Below are 15,857 nucleotides of genomic sequence, written 5' to 3'. Positions count from 1 at the left end.
GTAGGCAAGACATGCCTCACTTTGAAATTGTATAGTCACGTTTTGCTACTGAAACAACAGTTACACATGTTACATAGAAGTCTTTTACCTGTCAAGCATTTTCAGGCCGGTCACACACACGCACATCACTAAATTAATGCTTACTGAAGTGTTATCTGATCATCTATATTATCACATTAATTCCTTCCTCTCATCTCCATTTGCTTGCTCCCATGCAGGAGCAGTATGGAGGTGCTGAGCGGCCCCTGGGCTGATCTGGCTCTGCTCCTTCGACAGACCATCACACAGACGGACAGAGGGACAGACAGCTTTCTTCCTCTCTGGCTGTTTGGCCTGCTGCTGTTTCTGTCCGTGTGTCTGCTGCTGCTGCAACTGATTGTCTACCTCAGCTGGAAACTCAGACAGGGTAGGCACATCATTAACTTTTCATGTCCAGCCCATGTCCAGACCTCTTGCCATGTTACATTTACTATGGTGCTGTGTAGCTAAATGGATACTGTAGGGAGATGCCTTTCTCCACGGCCACACATACTATAAATACACTCACCACCACATTATAAGGACTGCTGCAGAAAAATGGAAAGGAAGGCTAGATGTTACTACATGTCACAGTCCTTATAGTAAGCACAACACACCAGTCTGCCTATGTTAAGAAAGTCATTTCATGCTAGCTTCCACAGCAAAATAAAACAAAGCATCAAAAGGGCCCTGTTGTATCTGCAAACATGCAGCCAACCATCAGTGTCATATAGAAGTCTCGTATTGTCTTTTGAACAATACCTGACAGCTCATGCCACTAACGGGGAGAAAAAGATGTTCAGGCCGAAAAGCTAAGCCACACTCTAAATAATGAAAAACATCCTAAAAAGGCTACAAGGGGGAAAAAAAATTGGCAAAAAGAAATTTTTAGGATTACACTAAGTTTTACTGGGAAGATCAATAAGATGATTAGCTATGCTAGCCTGGTTTGTGTATATGTGTTGACATGAGAATGTGTGCGAGATACAATGAGTGTTAAGAGAGGGTGGCTGCAGGTTTTAGTGTCCTGAAAGCGGAGGACAAATGGCTGTTCTTTCACCTGTGTGTGTGTGTCTGACAAACTGGCAATTAAATCCAAACTTAAAGGGCAAATCTGATATTATACTTTTCTTTTCAAAACCAATTGATCCTACTAACAAGGACTGTCTGTGTATCCAGAGCCTGATGTATCTTATTCTTCTGTACACAGATCTCCAATTTTGTCCACAAACTATTAAAAACACATCACTGAGCCGCACTGTTGGGTAGCATGAGCCCTCATTACCATGAATGAACATACTTGTGTGTTTGAGTCAATCCCTCATGCACTATTAACTACTATTTTTCAAAGTTGTACCTCTTCTGTAGGAATGAATGAGAATCAATGGACAAGGTACTGTGGGAAAGCCAGAGAGTGTGTGTCAAGGCTGATACTTAGTTCAGTGTTTTCCTGACTTGATGACCTCTAGTGATTAAATCACAAACAGATAGAAGTGGGTAATCGATGTGCTCACGCCCACAGTACTTCACCTTTAGTATATACTCACTCAGTAATGTGGTGGTCCTCCTTTCTGCCTTTTGCCGGTTGATTTTAGTGAAGAGACAACCAACCTTATAAAACAAAATAATTCTGTCAAGCCTCTAATAAAACGTGTTTTCAGCAGCAGGAAGCGAACAACTTCGTATTAGCAAGTTGTGCAAAGTCAAAAGCAATAGGCTAGAAACTGGCAGTGAATTATTTAACTCAATAGTGTTTAGAGTACTTGTGTTTCATGTGAAGCTAACTTATTAACTTGCTAGCAAAGCGGATGTCGGCTAACAACGCATCATATCTATTAAAGCAGTGAGTTAGCTAGCTTGAGCACATGTGGTAGCTTTCAGAGGAAAACGATTTTTAATTTAATTTACCTGACCCTACACTTTAAAAAAGTGAAAGTATAGATAGTTTATCACCTGCTGTCATACCTGTAACCGCCACTACAGCGAGATGAGGGCAATGGCTCTCACTGCGCATGCGTAGACAATAACTCATAGCTGGTATTCAACGTTTCATTAAAGGTTTCCTCGGTAATTAGAACAAGTTATTAAAAAAATGTTGCATACCTAAAACCTGACAGTACGTGATTCATGACAATTACCATCGAAACCATTCCTCGTTAGCCATTAAAATAGGTTACAAATCACTGGTAAAAGTGCAATATACTTAGGAAAATAGCTGAAACTTGCTGTACAAGTGAAGTTTATACTCGTGTTTCCTGTGTGCTGAACAGCTGTGCTAACTGAAAGACAAACAAACACGAAAACAAGAACTCTGGCAACTTGTCTGTAACATGTGTAGTGTTAAGACTATTATTCATGTTGTATTTTGTGGACTGTTTCATCTCATCACACGTTGTTCTGGATGTTTTCTGTCACCCACAGCTGAGGCTGATCTGTCGGGGTTTCCACAGGACAGAAGCGCCATCTACAGGCACCCACACAGAAGTACACACCTGAGAAGGAGGAGCGTCGGATAGCACGCGCACACCTGACACGACACCCAAGCCGAAGAGTCCCTTCAGACTTGTTGAAATGAACAATTTTCAGTTTCAAGCAGTCAAAATGAGTCCAGTACCTCTACAGAGCAACGTGATCAATGCCTGGAGGAGCCTTAGAGACAAATCTCAAGCAAAGTGCCTTGTAAAGAAAAAATAACTATCATAGAAGATCCCACCCTCAGGGAAGTCTGGAAGTTATCACTGTCTCTGGAGAGGCTGGAGCATCACCTTGACACTAAAGGCATCTTTTACAGCTGTGTTAATTTATGTATTTTTTTTAACCTTCTTCTTCAAGCATGTTAACCTGAAACTGTTATCAATTTCAATTTTAATTGTACATTACCTGACCAGAAAGTGCAAGAGACCACAGCTGTACAGGACTTTTTAATCAATAAATGGAAAGGACCAACAGACGTCAGAGTATAACAATCCTTTATTTAAACAGTGTTACACAGGGGAGGAGTGGCTGTGTGGGGGCGACACGAGACAATTAAGCTGCTAGATAGAAAAACCCTACCGGTGATCGGCTGACAGGGAACGATGAGGCAGCTGTGCTTGGTTTTCTCAAAATGTCTTTCTTTACAAAGTTCTGTCGAAAGTTGTTTTTTGTTTGTTGTTAACATACAAAACTGTGCTGGTCTACGTCCGACCTGTAGTACAAAGCCTCAGACTGTAGAATGTGAAGAGGATTGGTCCAATTATCATTTGTCTTTTAAAACACCTTCATCAGAAAGAGATGTGTGAACTAGATCTAACCGACAGAAGTATATTCAACAGATGTCAAACAGCAAATCAGCAGGTGTCAAACTAAACATTTTAGAAAACCAGGCCTCCCAGCCCCCCAAAGCTCCTGTGATTGGTTAACACGGAGCCCAGAAAACCCCCTGGGAAAAGAGGTTAAATCTGGAGCCAAGTACAAAAAAAAAAAAAGAGGAAACGGTGGCAGAAAATTTGATTTGTAGTGGTGTTCCTTCAATGTCAAAAACACTGTGACAATATTAAAAATATCCAAGAGGGCGCACAACAAATCCCACCTTTCAACAACTAGATCACAGAAAAGACAACGTTTAATGATGAGAAAATCTACAAATATAGCTGTTGTGATATAACCGTAGGTTGTTTTTTTTGTTTTTTTTTTTTTTTTTTTGGAACAGCGAAAGCTTCCAAAGCTGCCTATTGTTGCACGGTTTGTTTACTTTTTAAATGCTTTTCTGCTGCTTTGTCTCTTTGCAAGAGGGTTAGAGGTTAAAGCTTCCCCCTCATCTGGAATGTCATTTAAATGCATAGTAGAGGTCAGACCAGCGTTTCCCAAAGGAAAGCCTGGACAGTCATTACCGCTCCCTCGTCTGCACATGCCTCAGTCCAGCAAGAAAGCCTTAAACTGGGGTTAATCTGAGAGGTACATGCTACTTCAAAATGTGGAGAATGTGTCAACATTTCTTCATTTAGAAAAAAAACAAAACAAAAAAAGAGATAAATCATTCTGTTGGCTTGGAGGGTTCAGACAAATCTAGACAGGTACAGGTGGAATGTTTTTTCATGTTAATCTCTGGCACTTCTTTGCTAACAATCAATTCAATTTCCAGGAAAATGTTGTTATTTTTCTGTGCCAACTAAATGCATTAGACTCATTCTAACCAATTTAATGCCACCGATATTTACACAAAGTCACATTTCAGTGGAATTCTGCTAAACATTTTAGGCAAAAGGACACAGGAAATGAAGAAAAACAAGCCATTTAGGGGTTTCAAGAGCACTTCAAACCCTTGGATACACTTCCCTTTAAGATGCATTTTAATGTTGTAGCTGTTTCCATGCCTGTGTTTAGTGTACCGTCAGATTTCGTCGTGTGGCAGAATACAAATTTGAAACAAAAACCATCTAAAATGCTGAAGCATATTTGGTCATGGTGAAACAGTTCCAACACAGCAGGCGTCCGGTCAGAGATAATCTTATCTAGACGTACTGTATGAGCCGAGATAATCTGTTATCTACACACTCTCAAACCAATCAACGCAGTAGCCTTCTATCTAGACTCGCTCAAAATACTCATGATAAAAATGTGTGAAGACGTGCTGAGTTTAATCCCAGGTCGTCTGTATCATCTAGCCTGGTGATGAAAAGAAGCTGGGAGTGAAATTAAGTGCTGAGCTATGACGACAAACAGGCTCTGATGCAGAGTCAGCAAACTGGTAGAAATTCTATGAGTCTGAATTCTGGTTTCAAGTTGTTCTGACTGTAAGTCCTCGTTTTGGTACCTATGCTTGTTGTAGCACAAAGCTCTCTCTCGGTTTTTGAATAGCATTAACTCACTGCAGGGGTGAGGCCCACATGCATCAATGTTCAAATTCTTGTTCATTCCCAAGTTGTTAGTTGGCACTGCACAGCGCCACCTGTCTCCCAATTATCCCTCAGTTTACTGGTCCTCTCTCCCAATCAGAGGTCTGCTCCCTCGCTTCCCCGTGGCCCAATAGGAATGGCTAGTGTCGTACAGTGGGCGGGCCCAGGGAGAGCGTTAAGCTACTGAAAAGCTGCATTACTGCTCCCATCTAATAACCTTCATTTGAACTGTACACAAAGTTGAAACAGCAGCTCTAAAGTCAGTTCATTTTCAGTTCAAATTATTTCAATGTAGTAAAAATTCTAAAATACAGTCAAACTTACAAATATATCACAAAGGATTAATTCCACCTGCATCATTTGGCTTCTCGAGCATAATTAATGTCCAACCCGCTAACCCAATTAAGATTCCTTCCATTACCACCCACTGTAAATTGTAAAATGTCTTCTCCTCTCAGAGCAAAAAGTGAAGTGAACTGAACATGAACTCACTCGGCCGCAAGTCAAAAACACAAGGAATGTGGATGAATATCAACTAACACAGAAAAAAAAGAATCATAAACCTGGTTGGTTGGTTTTTTTACTGCAATATCTTAAGTTACAGCTCCCTGTTTTCTGTAATCGCTGGTCATTTAAAGTGATAACGAGACACGGTGGGTTTGACCGTTCATCTAACTGTGAATGATTTTGTTACACTTAAAAAAAAAAAGACTAAGCTGTGTCTCTCTGTTTCCTTTAGTGCTACTTGTTACTATAAAAACGCTGTGAATGACTGTGTTATATTCTGTTACTCTCCATAATGAAGTGAAGGAGGGAGCTGTAATTTAACAAATTACTTTTTTTTTAGGGAATGCACCAATCCCACTTTTCTACTGCTGATACAGAATCCAAGTACAAAACTTAAGTGTCAAATTTAGCACTTTTTGACGATACAACACTTCCTGTATCTGAGATCGCAGAATTTTTTATGCATGAACAGAATCTGCTTTGACTTTTGAGCGTCACTGAAGGTCACTGGTACCTCGTCAGGGTTGGTTATCAGTGCATCCCTACAGCTTTTATTTTTGCAATACATGACAGACACACTACCTTTTCTCTTTCTGTAAAACAAACAGTTAAAGAAAAAGAAAAAAAAAGCACTATTAAAAAATAAAAACACGCTACAAATGTTAAGCTAACAAAGTGGTTCTTTTTGTTCCCTCGGAGAGAGAGAGGATATTATTTTTCTTTTTCTTGGTTTTGGAGTGAGGGATTTAGATGCACCATGGACATGTGAGAGAGACCGTCTGGACAGAGACTGGCCACTTCTCTCCGTTCGTCCACTCCTTTTTTCCACTCTTCTTCCTTTTCTCCTCCTCCTCCTCTTTCGGTCAGTCAAGGTTGGTTGTAGTAGGGTGATGGAGGTCGTTTGACGTCAACAGAGAAAACAGTCACGATGGGCCCTTCAGCTCTGGGGAGACAGAGGTGGAGGCAATCAGCCCTGGTTGTGAGATGGCTGGCATTCAACATTAGTTTCCTACTTAAATATTTGCTTTTTGCTCCACATGCAGACCTCCATCAGTCACTGTCTACCTTCCTAAAATTAATATTCCTTTCCCTTCTTTCAGCTACACATGTGTGATGAAGGCTGATGGTTTTAGCAGCTTCACGTGTGGGAGTTTTTATTTCATCTCACTTTTTGTCTTCAGTAAATACACCACTCTATGCACCCCCACTGTCACTAAAACACTTTCACCATGAATAATAATAATAATAATGCATTACTATTATTATTATTACCTGAGTTCAGTCAATCCTCCTCCTCAGCCAGTTCAGTTTCTTTATGAACCACCACTCTGGTGACAGACATGTCAGGATGTTGCTCTTTGGCCTCCTTAATGGCCTGGGCCAATGCCTGCAGTACAGAGGGGCGACCACACAGTGGCAGCACCGAGCACAGCAGGCAGTGGTGGTGGAGGAAGGAGAGGAGGGGGAGGGGAGATGGTGGAGTTAAATGAAAAATTAAATAAGAAGCAGAAAGAAAATGACAAGAATGCTGGATTTAGCATCAACGTGCTATTTTACTTCTTGGGGTTAACTGGGGGACATAAACTGGAAGTAAAATGGCTCAGATGGAGCAGGCACATCGAGTGGAAAAAGAAATTATTAAAAAATAAATCCCATTTCCGACTCAATGTGACACAAAACCGCTGCTCTTGTGTAAATCCAGCAGATCAAACAAGACAGGCAACTTAAACAAACCACTGGACGAAGGATCGTGCAGAAAGAGCCAGACCTGAACAAAATAAATCCTTTTCTTGGTCAAATATTTAAGATGTTTTGTGGGCGCTACGTGCACTGTGGTTTTACTTGATGTGAGGTTTTGGGCACAAATGAAAGCCGCCCATCAGAAAGCAGAGAAAAAATAAAAATAAATCAATTGTCACTTTCAAATATCTGAAATATCTTTACATTTATTTCATCAGGTCTTAAAAGAAATTTAGAGGCCGGGGTTTACAAATCAAACTTTACAGAGCAGTCTGTGTGTTTATGGACGATGAGACTTTCTATACAGTTTGGTGCACACACCAATATTGTACGAAGAGTGCAGGAATTGTAGAACTGTGTATAAGCGATGATGGTTGCAGAACTGGTTTGGCAGAATAGTCCAGCTACCTTTGGTCCCTTACAATCGGGGCACTAATATTCCTCCAGTTTTAAGGGGGACTCAGGATGCAAAGATCCTCATAACCTCATAGTTTTTTATTTAAAGTCCAATGTGTAGATGTGATCTCCTCAGCTCTTTAGCGTGTCGTATTCATCACATCTGGCACACTAAAAAAGCACCAGCATGACTTTCTACAGTAATCTGACAGTCAAAGACAAACACAGAAAATTAAACTAAGCAGGATGAGCAACGAAATCAGACAGAAACCAGAAAAAGGTTAAGACACCATTTTCTAGATGTATGGATGAATAAGTGAAGGGACCTGTAGGGATCTGAGTGAGACTACTGGTTTGTGGGCATCTCTAATAAGTGACTAATAAATCAAGACTGCGAGCAACATGATGGACATGTCACCAGACGTCTATTTAGAAAAAAAAAAGCTTAAAGAAAACAAGCTGGGGCTGAAGATTTTGCAGCTTCGTCATTCCCCGAACAAAGCTTTTCGATTCAAAAAACTAAATCCCAAATGTGCAAAATTTGGATTTACACATAAAATTTAAATTACACATCTGCCACTTGACACTTGCAGAGCCTTTCACACATAAGGAGAAAGGAGAAGCTCTGGAAAACTGACCTCGTCGTGGTCAATGTCACAGTCGCCAGTAATGACGATGCGTTTCTCAATCCTCGTCTCCGATAGGCCACCCTTTAACGTCTGCAACAAAACATACAACAGCGTACAGGGTACCATGATACTGCATGCACAATTACCACGACAACCTAATCTTGTATGCACTGTGAACCAAAATATAACGTGTGATACTAGCATAATTTTAAAGAGAGCAAATGTGTTTGTGTTTGCAGAGTTATAGTTATATTACATAAGAACAGCAGAGGGTGATGTCACTGTGCATTAAGAAGAGGATGTGTGTGTGTGTGTGTGTGTGTGTGTGTGTGTGTGTGTGTGTTTGTCTGTACCTTGGTAATGTGTGTGGTTGTTGTAGTACACAGAGATTCAGAGGTGATTGTTTGAGCAGTCATCAACACTCCCGGCTCGCCATCGCCATTACCATCCAACTGATAGCAGAGAAGTCAAAAATAGGTCGTTAGCTGTACGTTAGCGTGAGAATATCCCCGTTGGAAGTTTAGATGTTAAATATAAACTCTTTTTTCACCAACTAATAAACACATGATTCCCCTGAGGGAGAGGGAATGAATCGCGACGGCATGCACTGTTGCGAGAAAGTCAGCTTTTTTTTTTTTTGGGACAAAGACTAATAAGCCGATGAAATCTAAATGTTTCACACAAATACAACACAAACGCTGACACACGTAAGGACAACATAAACAAAAGCTCCCTGGGTTTCTTGAGCGTGCACCTGTGCGGCCTCGTATGTGATGGTCTTGGTTTCCGTATGTACGATGGGCACTTCTTTTGTAGCTATCTCAGTTTTCTGGGCTGCAAACGTGTCTGATATAGTCACCATTTCTGTCTTTACCACAGGTGGCTGGGGAGGGAGGAGAGAGAGAAGTGAGGGGGGGAGGAAAGAGGGTTAATGCATTAAACCGGAGACAGTTAGGGGAAACACAAAGAAACATGGTGGTATCTGTGCACTAGCTTTGGAAATTCACTCCCAAGTCAATCAGTTTATTTGCTGTTTAGTTTTTTATATTTCATAAAAATGTGAATGCTTAAAGTGATCTTAATTATCAGCAAATTACATAATTACTATTAGAAAAATATGGGATGTGATTCACAGTGGTACACATAGCAGAAGTTGTTGATGTATGAACACAATATATGCAGCAAAATACATGCAAAAAGAAAAAAGGGGCTTCCAAACTCATGCGAGTCAACATCACGAAACACAGAACATGACAACCACTACTTTCAGCGGTGTAGAAGCGACAGCTACGACGGCGGCACAGCTACAAAAATACCTTTGGTGTCAACGTGCAACTCAAAGCACGACTCAGAAATGAAACATGCATAAAACATGAGCCAATGAAACCAAGCGATGCTCAAAGGGCTGGCGAGCGAAACGGCAATTGATATGTAAACAGCATGCAAAGATGACATTCAGATGAGCGGGTGGCATTTCCGAAGTGGTTGGCAATGATGATTTCCACAATACCGTTACCGTGGTGACCGTAACAAGCCAATTAAACGCTAACAGGCAGAGGAGCATCACTGCCAAACACGCGGAAGACACACAAGCACGCACACACACACGCACCCAAAGGTGAAATACAGCATGCAGAGCAACGAGCAAATATACACCTAAAAGCATCATGCATTTCTCACTTAGGCCCCATTTACTCCACAACACTACTACACAATACAGAGTAGGAGGCAGCAACACACCGCACTATGTGGGGCAGGGGTGAGCTAGGCATGTTGATAATGGTATGAAGAATGATGATAGTACATAACGCAGAACTTCACATATAGGACTATGGTGAAAATCAAAAGTAAGACTGAAAGAAATGATGTAGGGGGATGGTAACTTGATACCAACACTGAAACACTGGTGAACTGCATCATCACTCTTTAAGGGAGATTTAACTGTACGTCTGTTTCATTGTAGGCTTAAAGGAGTTTTATGGGACAAACATGAGTGTGAGGATGTACATGGGGCTTAAATATTCACGCAAGCAGGAAGGAAACCGGCACTGAGGTAAGCAGGAAGGAAAAAAGTGGGTGCTTCTACAGTTGATGGGAGGGGTCAAAGCCCAGGGAAGCTCCGTGGTTGGCCCAGTGAAGACTTTACCTCAGAGCAACAAATAACCTGCGGCCGTGGCTCTGCTTCAGCCAGAGAGGCCTCTCCGTTCATTTTAGGCTCTTCCTCTGCAGGGGCGGCCATCCCTGTCACGCTCTCCTCATGCAGGGTCAGGCCATTAGGGGCTTCTTCAGGTGTCACCATGGGATCATCTGTGCTTTCCTCCGTTTCCCTCTCGCCTTCTTTCTCCTCCTCTGCATTCTTCTTCTTCTCCTCTGCCCCTGTGTCCTCTTTCCTGGACTCCTCTTCCTCTCGGCCGGTTGCCTCTACAGGCTGGCTGACTTCAGCTGGAAGGGAAGGAGCGTCTGGAGCTGACATGTCCTGCTCCACCACCTTTTCCTCCTCTTTCTTCTGCTGCTCTTCCTCCTCTTCCTTCTCCTCTGGTATTTGTGTGTGAGAGATGGATACAGAGACATTTGGATGGTACTCCGCCTCTTCCTCACTCTCGCTCTCAGATGAAATGCTCTCCTGCTTCGCCGCTTTTGCTTCCGCCGCTACTGCTACTTCCTCTCCAACTTTCACTTCCTGTTCTCTCGTTTCCTGCTCTGCAGGTGAGCTGATTGTAACTGTGACAAGTCCAGGTTTGGGCGCTTTGGAAACCTCTTGGACGACAACGGTTTCTTCAATTTCAACTTCGGTTGTCTATACACACACGCACATAAACACACACACGCGCACACATGTACACGTAGTGCACAGACACACACGGTGAGGTGCACACACATCCACAACAAACGCATGGGGACAAAAAAAAAAGCATAATATGATCATTGAACATAAATTAAAAAAACAAACTGCTTTAAATGAAATAAATTAAGAGACAATAAAAATCAGAAAGATGTTCAACTGTGGACAAAGAGGCACAAAGATGTAAGAAAGTAAGCAGAATAAGGGGGAAGACAGACGAATGAATAGTCAAAAGAACGGATGGCTGTAAAGAACAGGAAATCTCAAGCTGGAGGTATGAAGGACACGATGGATGAAAGTGTCATGAATGGATCTGGATGGATTAACAGAAGGAAGTTAGGACCACCTTTGCAGGCTCTTTGGTATCAGAGATCGTGTTATCAGCAGGGGCTGCTTCTGTTTGGGGCTGACCCACCTGTGTGACAGAGAAGTTACCATGACAATCATCAATCACGCACCAGCAGTGACATCATCACTGTTAGCACTTTACGACACCATAGCGATATTGTGATGCTTGTTACCACGGCACAGGGGAAAGGGTTGAATTTGTTACTTGTTATCTTTCTATCTCCTTCTCTGTCCCTGATGGACTGCCTTTCATGCACAATCATTTCCATACAGCATCAAGATCATTGCTGCAGGCAGTAACAGAGATGGGATGAAAGAGTCGAAAGAGTAGAAAGTATAAAAGATCCAAAGACGATGGATTAAAGAGAATATCTCATCAGTGAACAAGGAAGCTCATCTTTACTACTATAACAAGACAAAAGAAACATGGTATTGAAAGCAGCAGTTTCTTCAGGGCGTTGACCACATTAAACACTGTATCCCATAATGAATTTAGTTCAAAGTCCAGGCTTAAAAGCTTATACATAAAAAGAGCTACCAATTCATCACATTATGGCTTTCCGTGGTTGTTTTGAACTGTGATGCAAACTGCTGCTTCAATACTTGCTGCTTTTTTCCTGAAGGAGCTGGTAGAGAGCAGATTGTTCCATTTGCATTCAAATCCACACGCACAATTACCATCACAAAACAAACAGATGACATCCTAACATCCGTGGCATTCACAGTTGTTAGCTGTTTTGAGATTAGATTCACCGTGCCCATCATTCAGGATAAATGGCCCCTGATACAACACAAGGATTACGGCCATTCATCCGGCATCCACGGCACGCATTACGGACAGCTTTCATTGCTTCACTGTGGTTTGTGAACACATCTGGCAAGCATCTTTAAATGACTAAGGCATTACAGGGTGTCAGTGCACTTTCAAGGTGACCGACTTATGGAGAAGATAAACTCTCCACATAATTGGTCAGTGCTGCATTGGCTACATCATTGATTAAACAATAAATCTGCAGATGCTAATTGTAATTGAAAGTAAACTGACTCCTAAATGTTCAGTAGTGGCAGCAGCACCTCAGTGGTAGAGAGTGTAGCAGCTGGGGAAATAAGAAGCCCCTGTGGTGCAGCTTGACTGCGGACAGCAGTGGAAGAGGATGAGCATGTGGTTACAGCAGCATCTAGTGTCGGTTCAGGAGTACTGCAGGCAGACGCTGCAGCCAAACAAAAGCCAGCGCCAGAGTGTCTACTGAATAGTACAGAGGCTATCTCCTCTTCGAGGCTCTACAGCAACGGGCAGACACACAAAGAATGCAGAACACAGAGAGGGAGAGAAAAGATGGGAAAAGTTGAGAGACGACAGAGAAAAGAAATCCCTCAAAGCACAGAACACTGCGTTAACAAAAAACATTAAAAAAAACCCCCACAAATACAGAGGAAGCATCTCCACCTCTTGTGGTGATTATACAAGAACAGAGTGAAACTGATTTGTTTAGGAGATCGGAAACCAGCATCGTAGACCAAATAAAACCCTTCTGCTGCAGGAAAATGTGAATGATGCAAGACAGGATGCGAGTCCAGCTGAAGAGGGATGAAGAATCGGAGCAGAGCAGCGGTGACAGTCAGGTAAGAATTCCCAAAGAAGAAGAAAAACCTCATATAATCTGTAAAGTGGACAGTGAGCTACAAACAGCAGGACACAAAACCCAACCATGGCAGAAGCATCACATGAAAATGGCCACAGAGAGGAGAGTGAGTGTGCACGTGCTAACTTTCAACCAAAAACAGTTCTGCACTGTGACTATCTGCAAAGAAGTAAAATGGTACAAGTAAGCTGTAAAATGTAATTCAAACTTCAAAGCTGCTGACACAGACACATCCAGACAGACGTACCACTTGATGCTGCTGAATACGTATCGTTGTAGCGGGAGAGGAGGTGAGGCGTTTCTCCCACTGGTTGGGCTGAGGAGGAGAGGGAGGTGGCGCCTCCATAAAGGAGCGTTTTAGCTGGCTAATGCTAGCTTGGTGTTTCAGAACCTCTTCTTGGGTCTTATCATGGTCCTAATGAGGGAGTGGAGGGGAGAGGAGAGGGGAGGGAGGGAGGAAGGGGGTAAAGAGGCAGGGGAGGGAGAGTAAATGGGATAAGTATGGACAGATGAGGGATGACGGGTGGTGGGGAAAAGTGAAAGATGCAAAAATGTGGGGGTGGCAAGGACAAGAAAGGTAGAAACAGGAGAGATGAGGGGAAAAGAGTGAAGGGAGAAAGAGGAGACGGAAAGAAAAAGAAATAGATGGGAGAAGAAAAAAATATTAGAATAATAGAGGGATGATTGAGGGCCAGAGGAAGAGATGAGGGAGGGAAGGAAGGAGAAAGGGAAGAAAGAGGGAAGGATAAGAGGAGAGAGGGATGGGGGCAGGGGAAACATTTGGTTCAACAGGTCACAGGAACATTAGTCTGTCAATCAGGAGGAAGACAAGATGGACGCCATGCCTCAGTGGAGCCTCGTTTCAAGGGTTTAAAATCTTAATTTGGCTTATTGCCTGCATATTGTTCAGGCGTGTGTGTGTGTGAGAGAGAGAGAGAGAGAGAGAGAGTGAGTGAGAGGGAGAAAGAGAAAGAGAAAGAATTTGTGTGTTTTTAAGTGGGCTGCAGTGAAATATGGCCTCTCCATCTTGTTGAGGATTTTTTTTCTTGAACCAGGCCAGGAGCAGCAGAACATGGAGCTGATAGTGGTGATCACACTCTCTCCCTCCTTCACTGTTTTTCCCATATCAGTTCGCTTCACTTCCTCATTCAACGCTTCTATCATTTTCTGTCTCTCTGTATCTTTTTCTTTCTCCGTCTTTCCATCTCAATCCCAGCTAGCTTTGTTTTTTCTACAGATGCCAGCTGGCGATGCATCACTATCAGTCCCATGTCGCATTAAAAAAAAAAGACACGTTTTAGTATGTTATCAAACCACGCATCGCTCGGCGCTGGCAGCCAATCACCAGAAAACAGGAAGAAAGCTCCTCGCGTGAGTTAGGGAGGTAGGATTAGTCAGGTTAGACACAGCTGTCTGGCAATAATCAAACTCTCTGATAAACAGAGGATTAGAAAACAATGTAAAAAAAGTCACAAAACAGCAGTCGACATGCACCGAGCATGCATAAACGTCCTGTTCACACACACCGCTGGCCCTATTCACAAAGCAGCCACTGTGAACACTCGGCTTGGGAAATTTCCTGGAAGAGAAAGTCTCGACTGTACTGTTGTGATACACATCAAATAAATATTTGGCATTTCATAGATTCAGCGCGGAGAACATCTTAGCTCCCTTTTGGTGCACCCACTTCAGTACACTGGGTAACAGCACATCAGTATGTGGGGTGTTCTGGGAACACAACCTCCAGTTAACGTGCCTTATGTGCTCAGTTCAAGCATTTGCTATGGTTGTTGCTCCTGGGATTGCTGCTAATAGAATCAGCAATTAAATGGCCTGCTAGTATAGTAAACTGCATTCATCTTATTTTTTTACTGGCTTTTAGGGTGCTTAACGCTACAACAAACCAAAAATCACACACCGTGCGAATGTTTTTGCAGCCTGATGACGGAAATATCTGGCTCTTTATCTTAAAGTTCCTCTACGCTGAGACTGAATCACAGCAGTGAAGCTGGGGATCACGATGATCTGAAAGATGCTAAAATGCTTCATAGAGCTGAGGTGAGCTGCAGAATCAGTTGAAGATTCATCAGTATGGGCAACTCCTTTCAAATTAGTCATCTGATTCACTGCTGATGTACCGATACTGACGTCGATATATCATTTACGACAACATTCTCAATCAAGTTTCCCTGCTTGTGTTCAAAATAGCTGCCACATGAATTGGGACAATTAGCACTGAAACCTTTCAATATAAAAACATTTTCAATCATGCTATAATTTGGAAAAAAAAAAACACAGAAAAAGCTGGAATTGACTTGATAAACAAGCATCCACACACACGCAGGCATGCACACAGAGCCTGAGAGTGCGAGAGGGCTGCAGTCTTGTACAGTTCTGTATAGAGGAAGTTGCAGTTCTGATGGCGTCAGAGTACACAGAAACATGTAGTTCTTATTTTCAGCCATCAGACGACGCCAGTACCAACCTCCAACATTAAATTACTGTGCCTCACATAAATATTGTCCCCATGCACTCTCATTGGACTCTGTAAGGCAGACATACAGCAAAAAATGAAATGGAGAAAATTAATCAAAAATTTAAACAAAGTTAACAGAAAATTCATCAAATCTATCAAATTAAATAAGTGACAAATCGTTAAATAAATCAAAATTAAAGAAATAAATGGGAGCATAAAAAAAATAAAAATAAACAGGCATGTGGTGACACAGCCAACATGTCTCAAACTGTGATGAAGGCTAGAAGATGGGCACAAGATGAGTACAAATTAAAAACATTCTGGTATTTGTCATTGAATGCACTGATGGTGGCACTCGTACCCATGTTAACACAGAAACTT

General features: G+C 42.2%; 1 protein-coding gene across 11 annotated transcripts in view; it reads right to left on the bottom strand.

Annotated features, from left to right (window-relative positions):
- Positions 1-2,976: 2,976 nt before the first annotated feature.
- epb41l2 (erythrocyte membrane protein band 4.1 like 2) overlaps positions 2,977-15,857 on the bottom strand; it is a 54,254-nt gene continuing 41,373 nt past the window's right edge. For 5 of the 11 annotated variants that reach the window (XM_041958846.1, XM_041958845.1, XM_041958844.1 and 2 more), the window contains 9 exons: positions 15,486-15,545; positions 13,248-13,415; positions 11,356-11,424; positions 10,314-10,964; positions 8,922-9,050; positions 8,521-8,619; positions 8,177-8,257; positions 6,675-6,789; positions 2,977-6,345 (listed from right to left, as the gene is read on the bottom strand). In XM_041958846.1, coding sequence (XP_041814780.1) covers positions 6,685-6,789; positions 8,177-8,257; positions 8,521-8,619; positions 8,922-9,050; positions 10,314-10,964; positions 11,356-11,424; positions 13,248-13,415; positions 15,486-15,545 — 1,362 coding nt within the window. In that variant the 3' untranslated portion in view covers positions 2,977-6,345; positions 6,675-6,684. The remainder of the gene's footprint in view (positions 6,346-6,674; positions 6,790-8,176; positions 8,258-8,520; positions 8,620-8,921; positions 9,051-10,313; positions 10,965-11,355; positions 11,425-13,247; positions 13,416-15,485; positions 15,546-15,857) is intronic. The other 6 variants (XM_041958848.1, XM_041958851.1, XM_041958853.1 and 3 more) reach the window with 4 other exon arrangements.

The sequence above is a fragment of the Chelmon rostratus genome, chromosome 18, assembly GCF_017976325.1.
Source record: "Chelmon rostratus isolate fCheRos1 chromosome 18, fCheRos1.pri, whole genome shotgun sequence".
NCBI lineage: Eukaryota > Metazoa > Chordata > Actinopteri > Chaetodontiformes > Chaetodontidae > Chelmon > Chelmon rostratus.
Note: the sequence above shows the minus strand (reverse complement) of the source record. Positions and strands in the feature narration are given on the sequence as shown.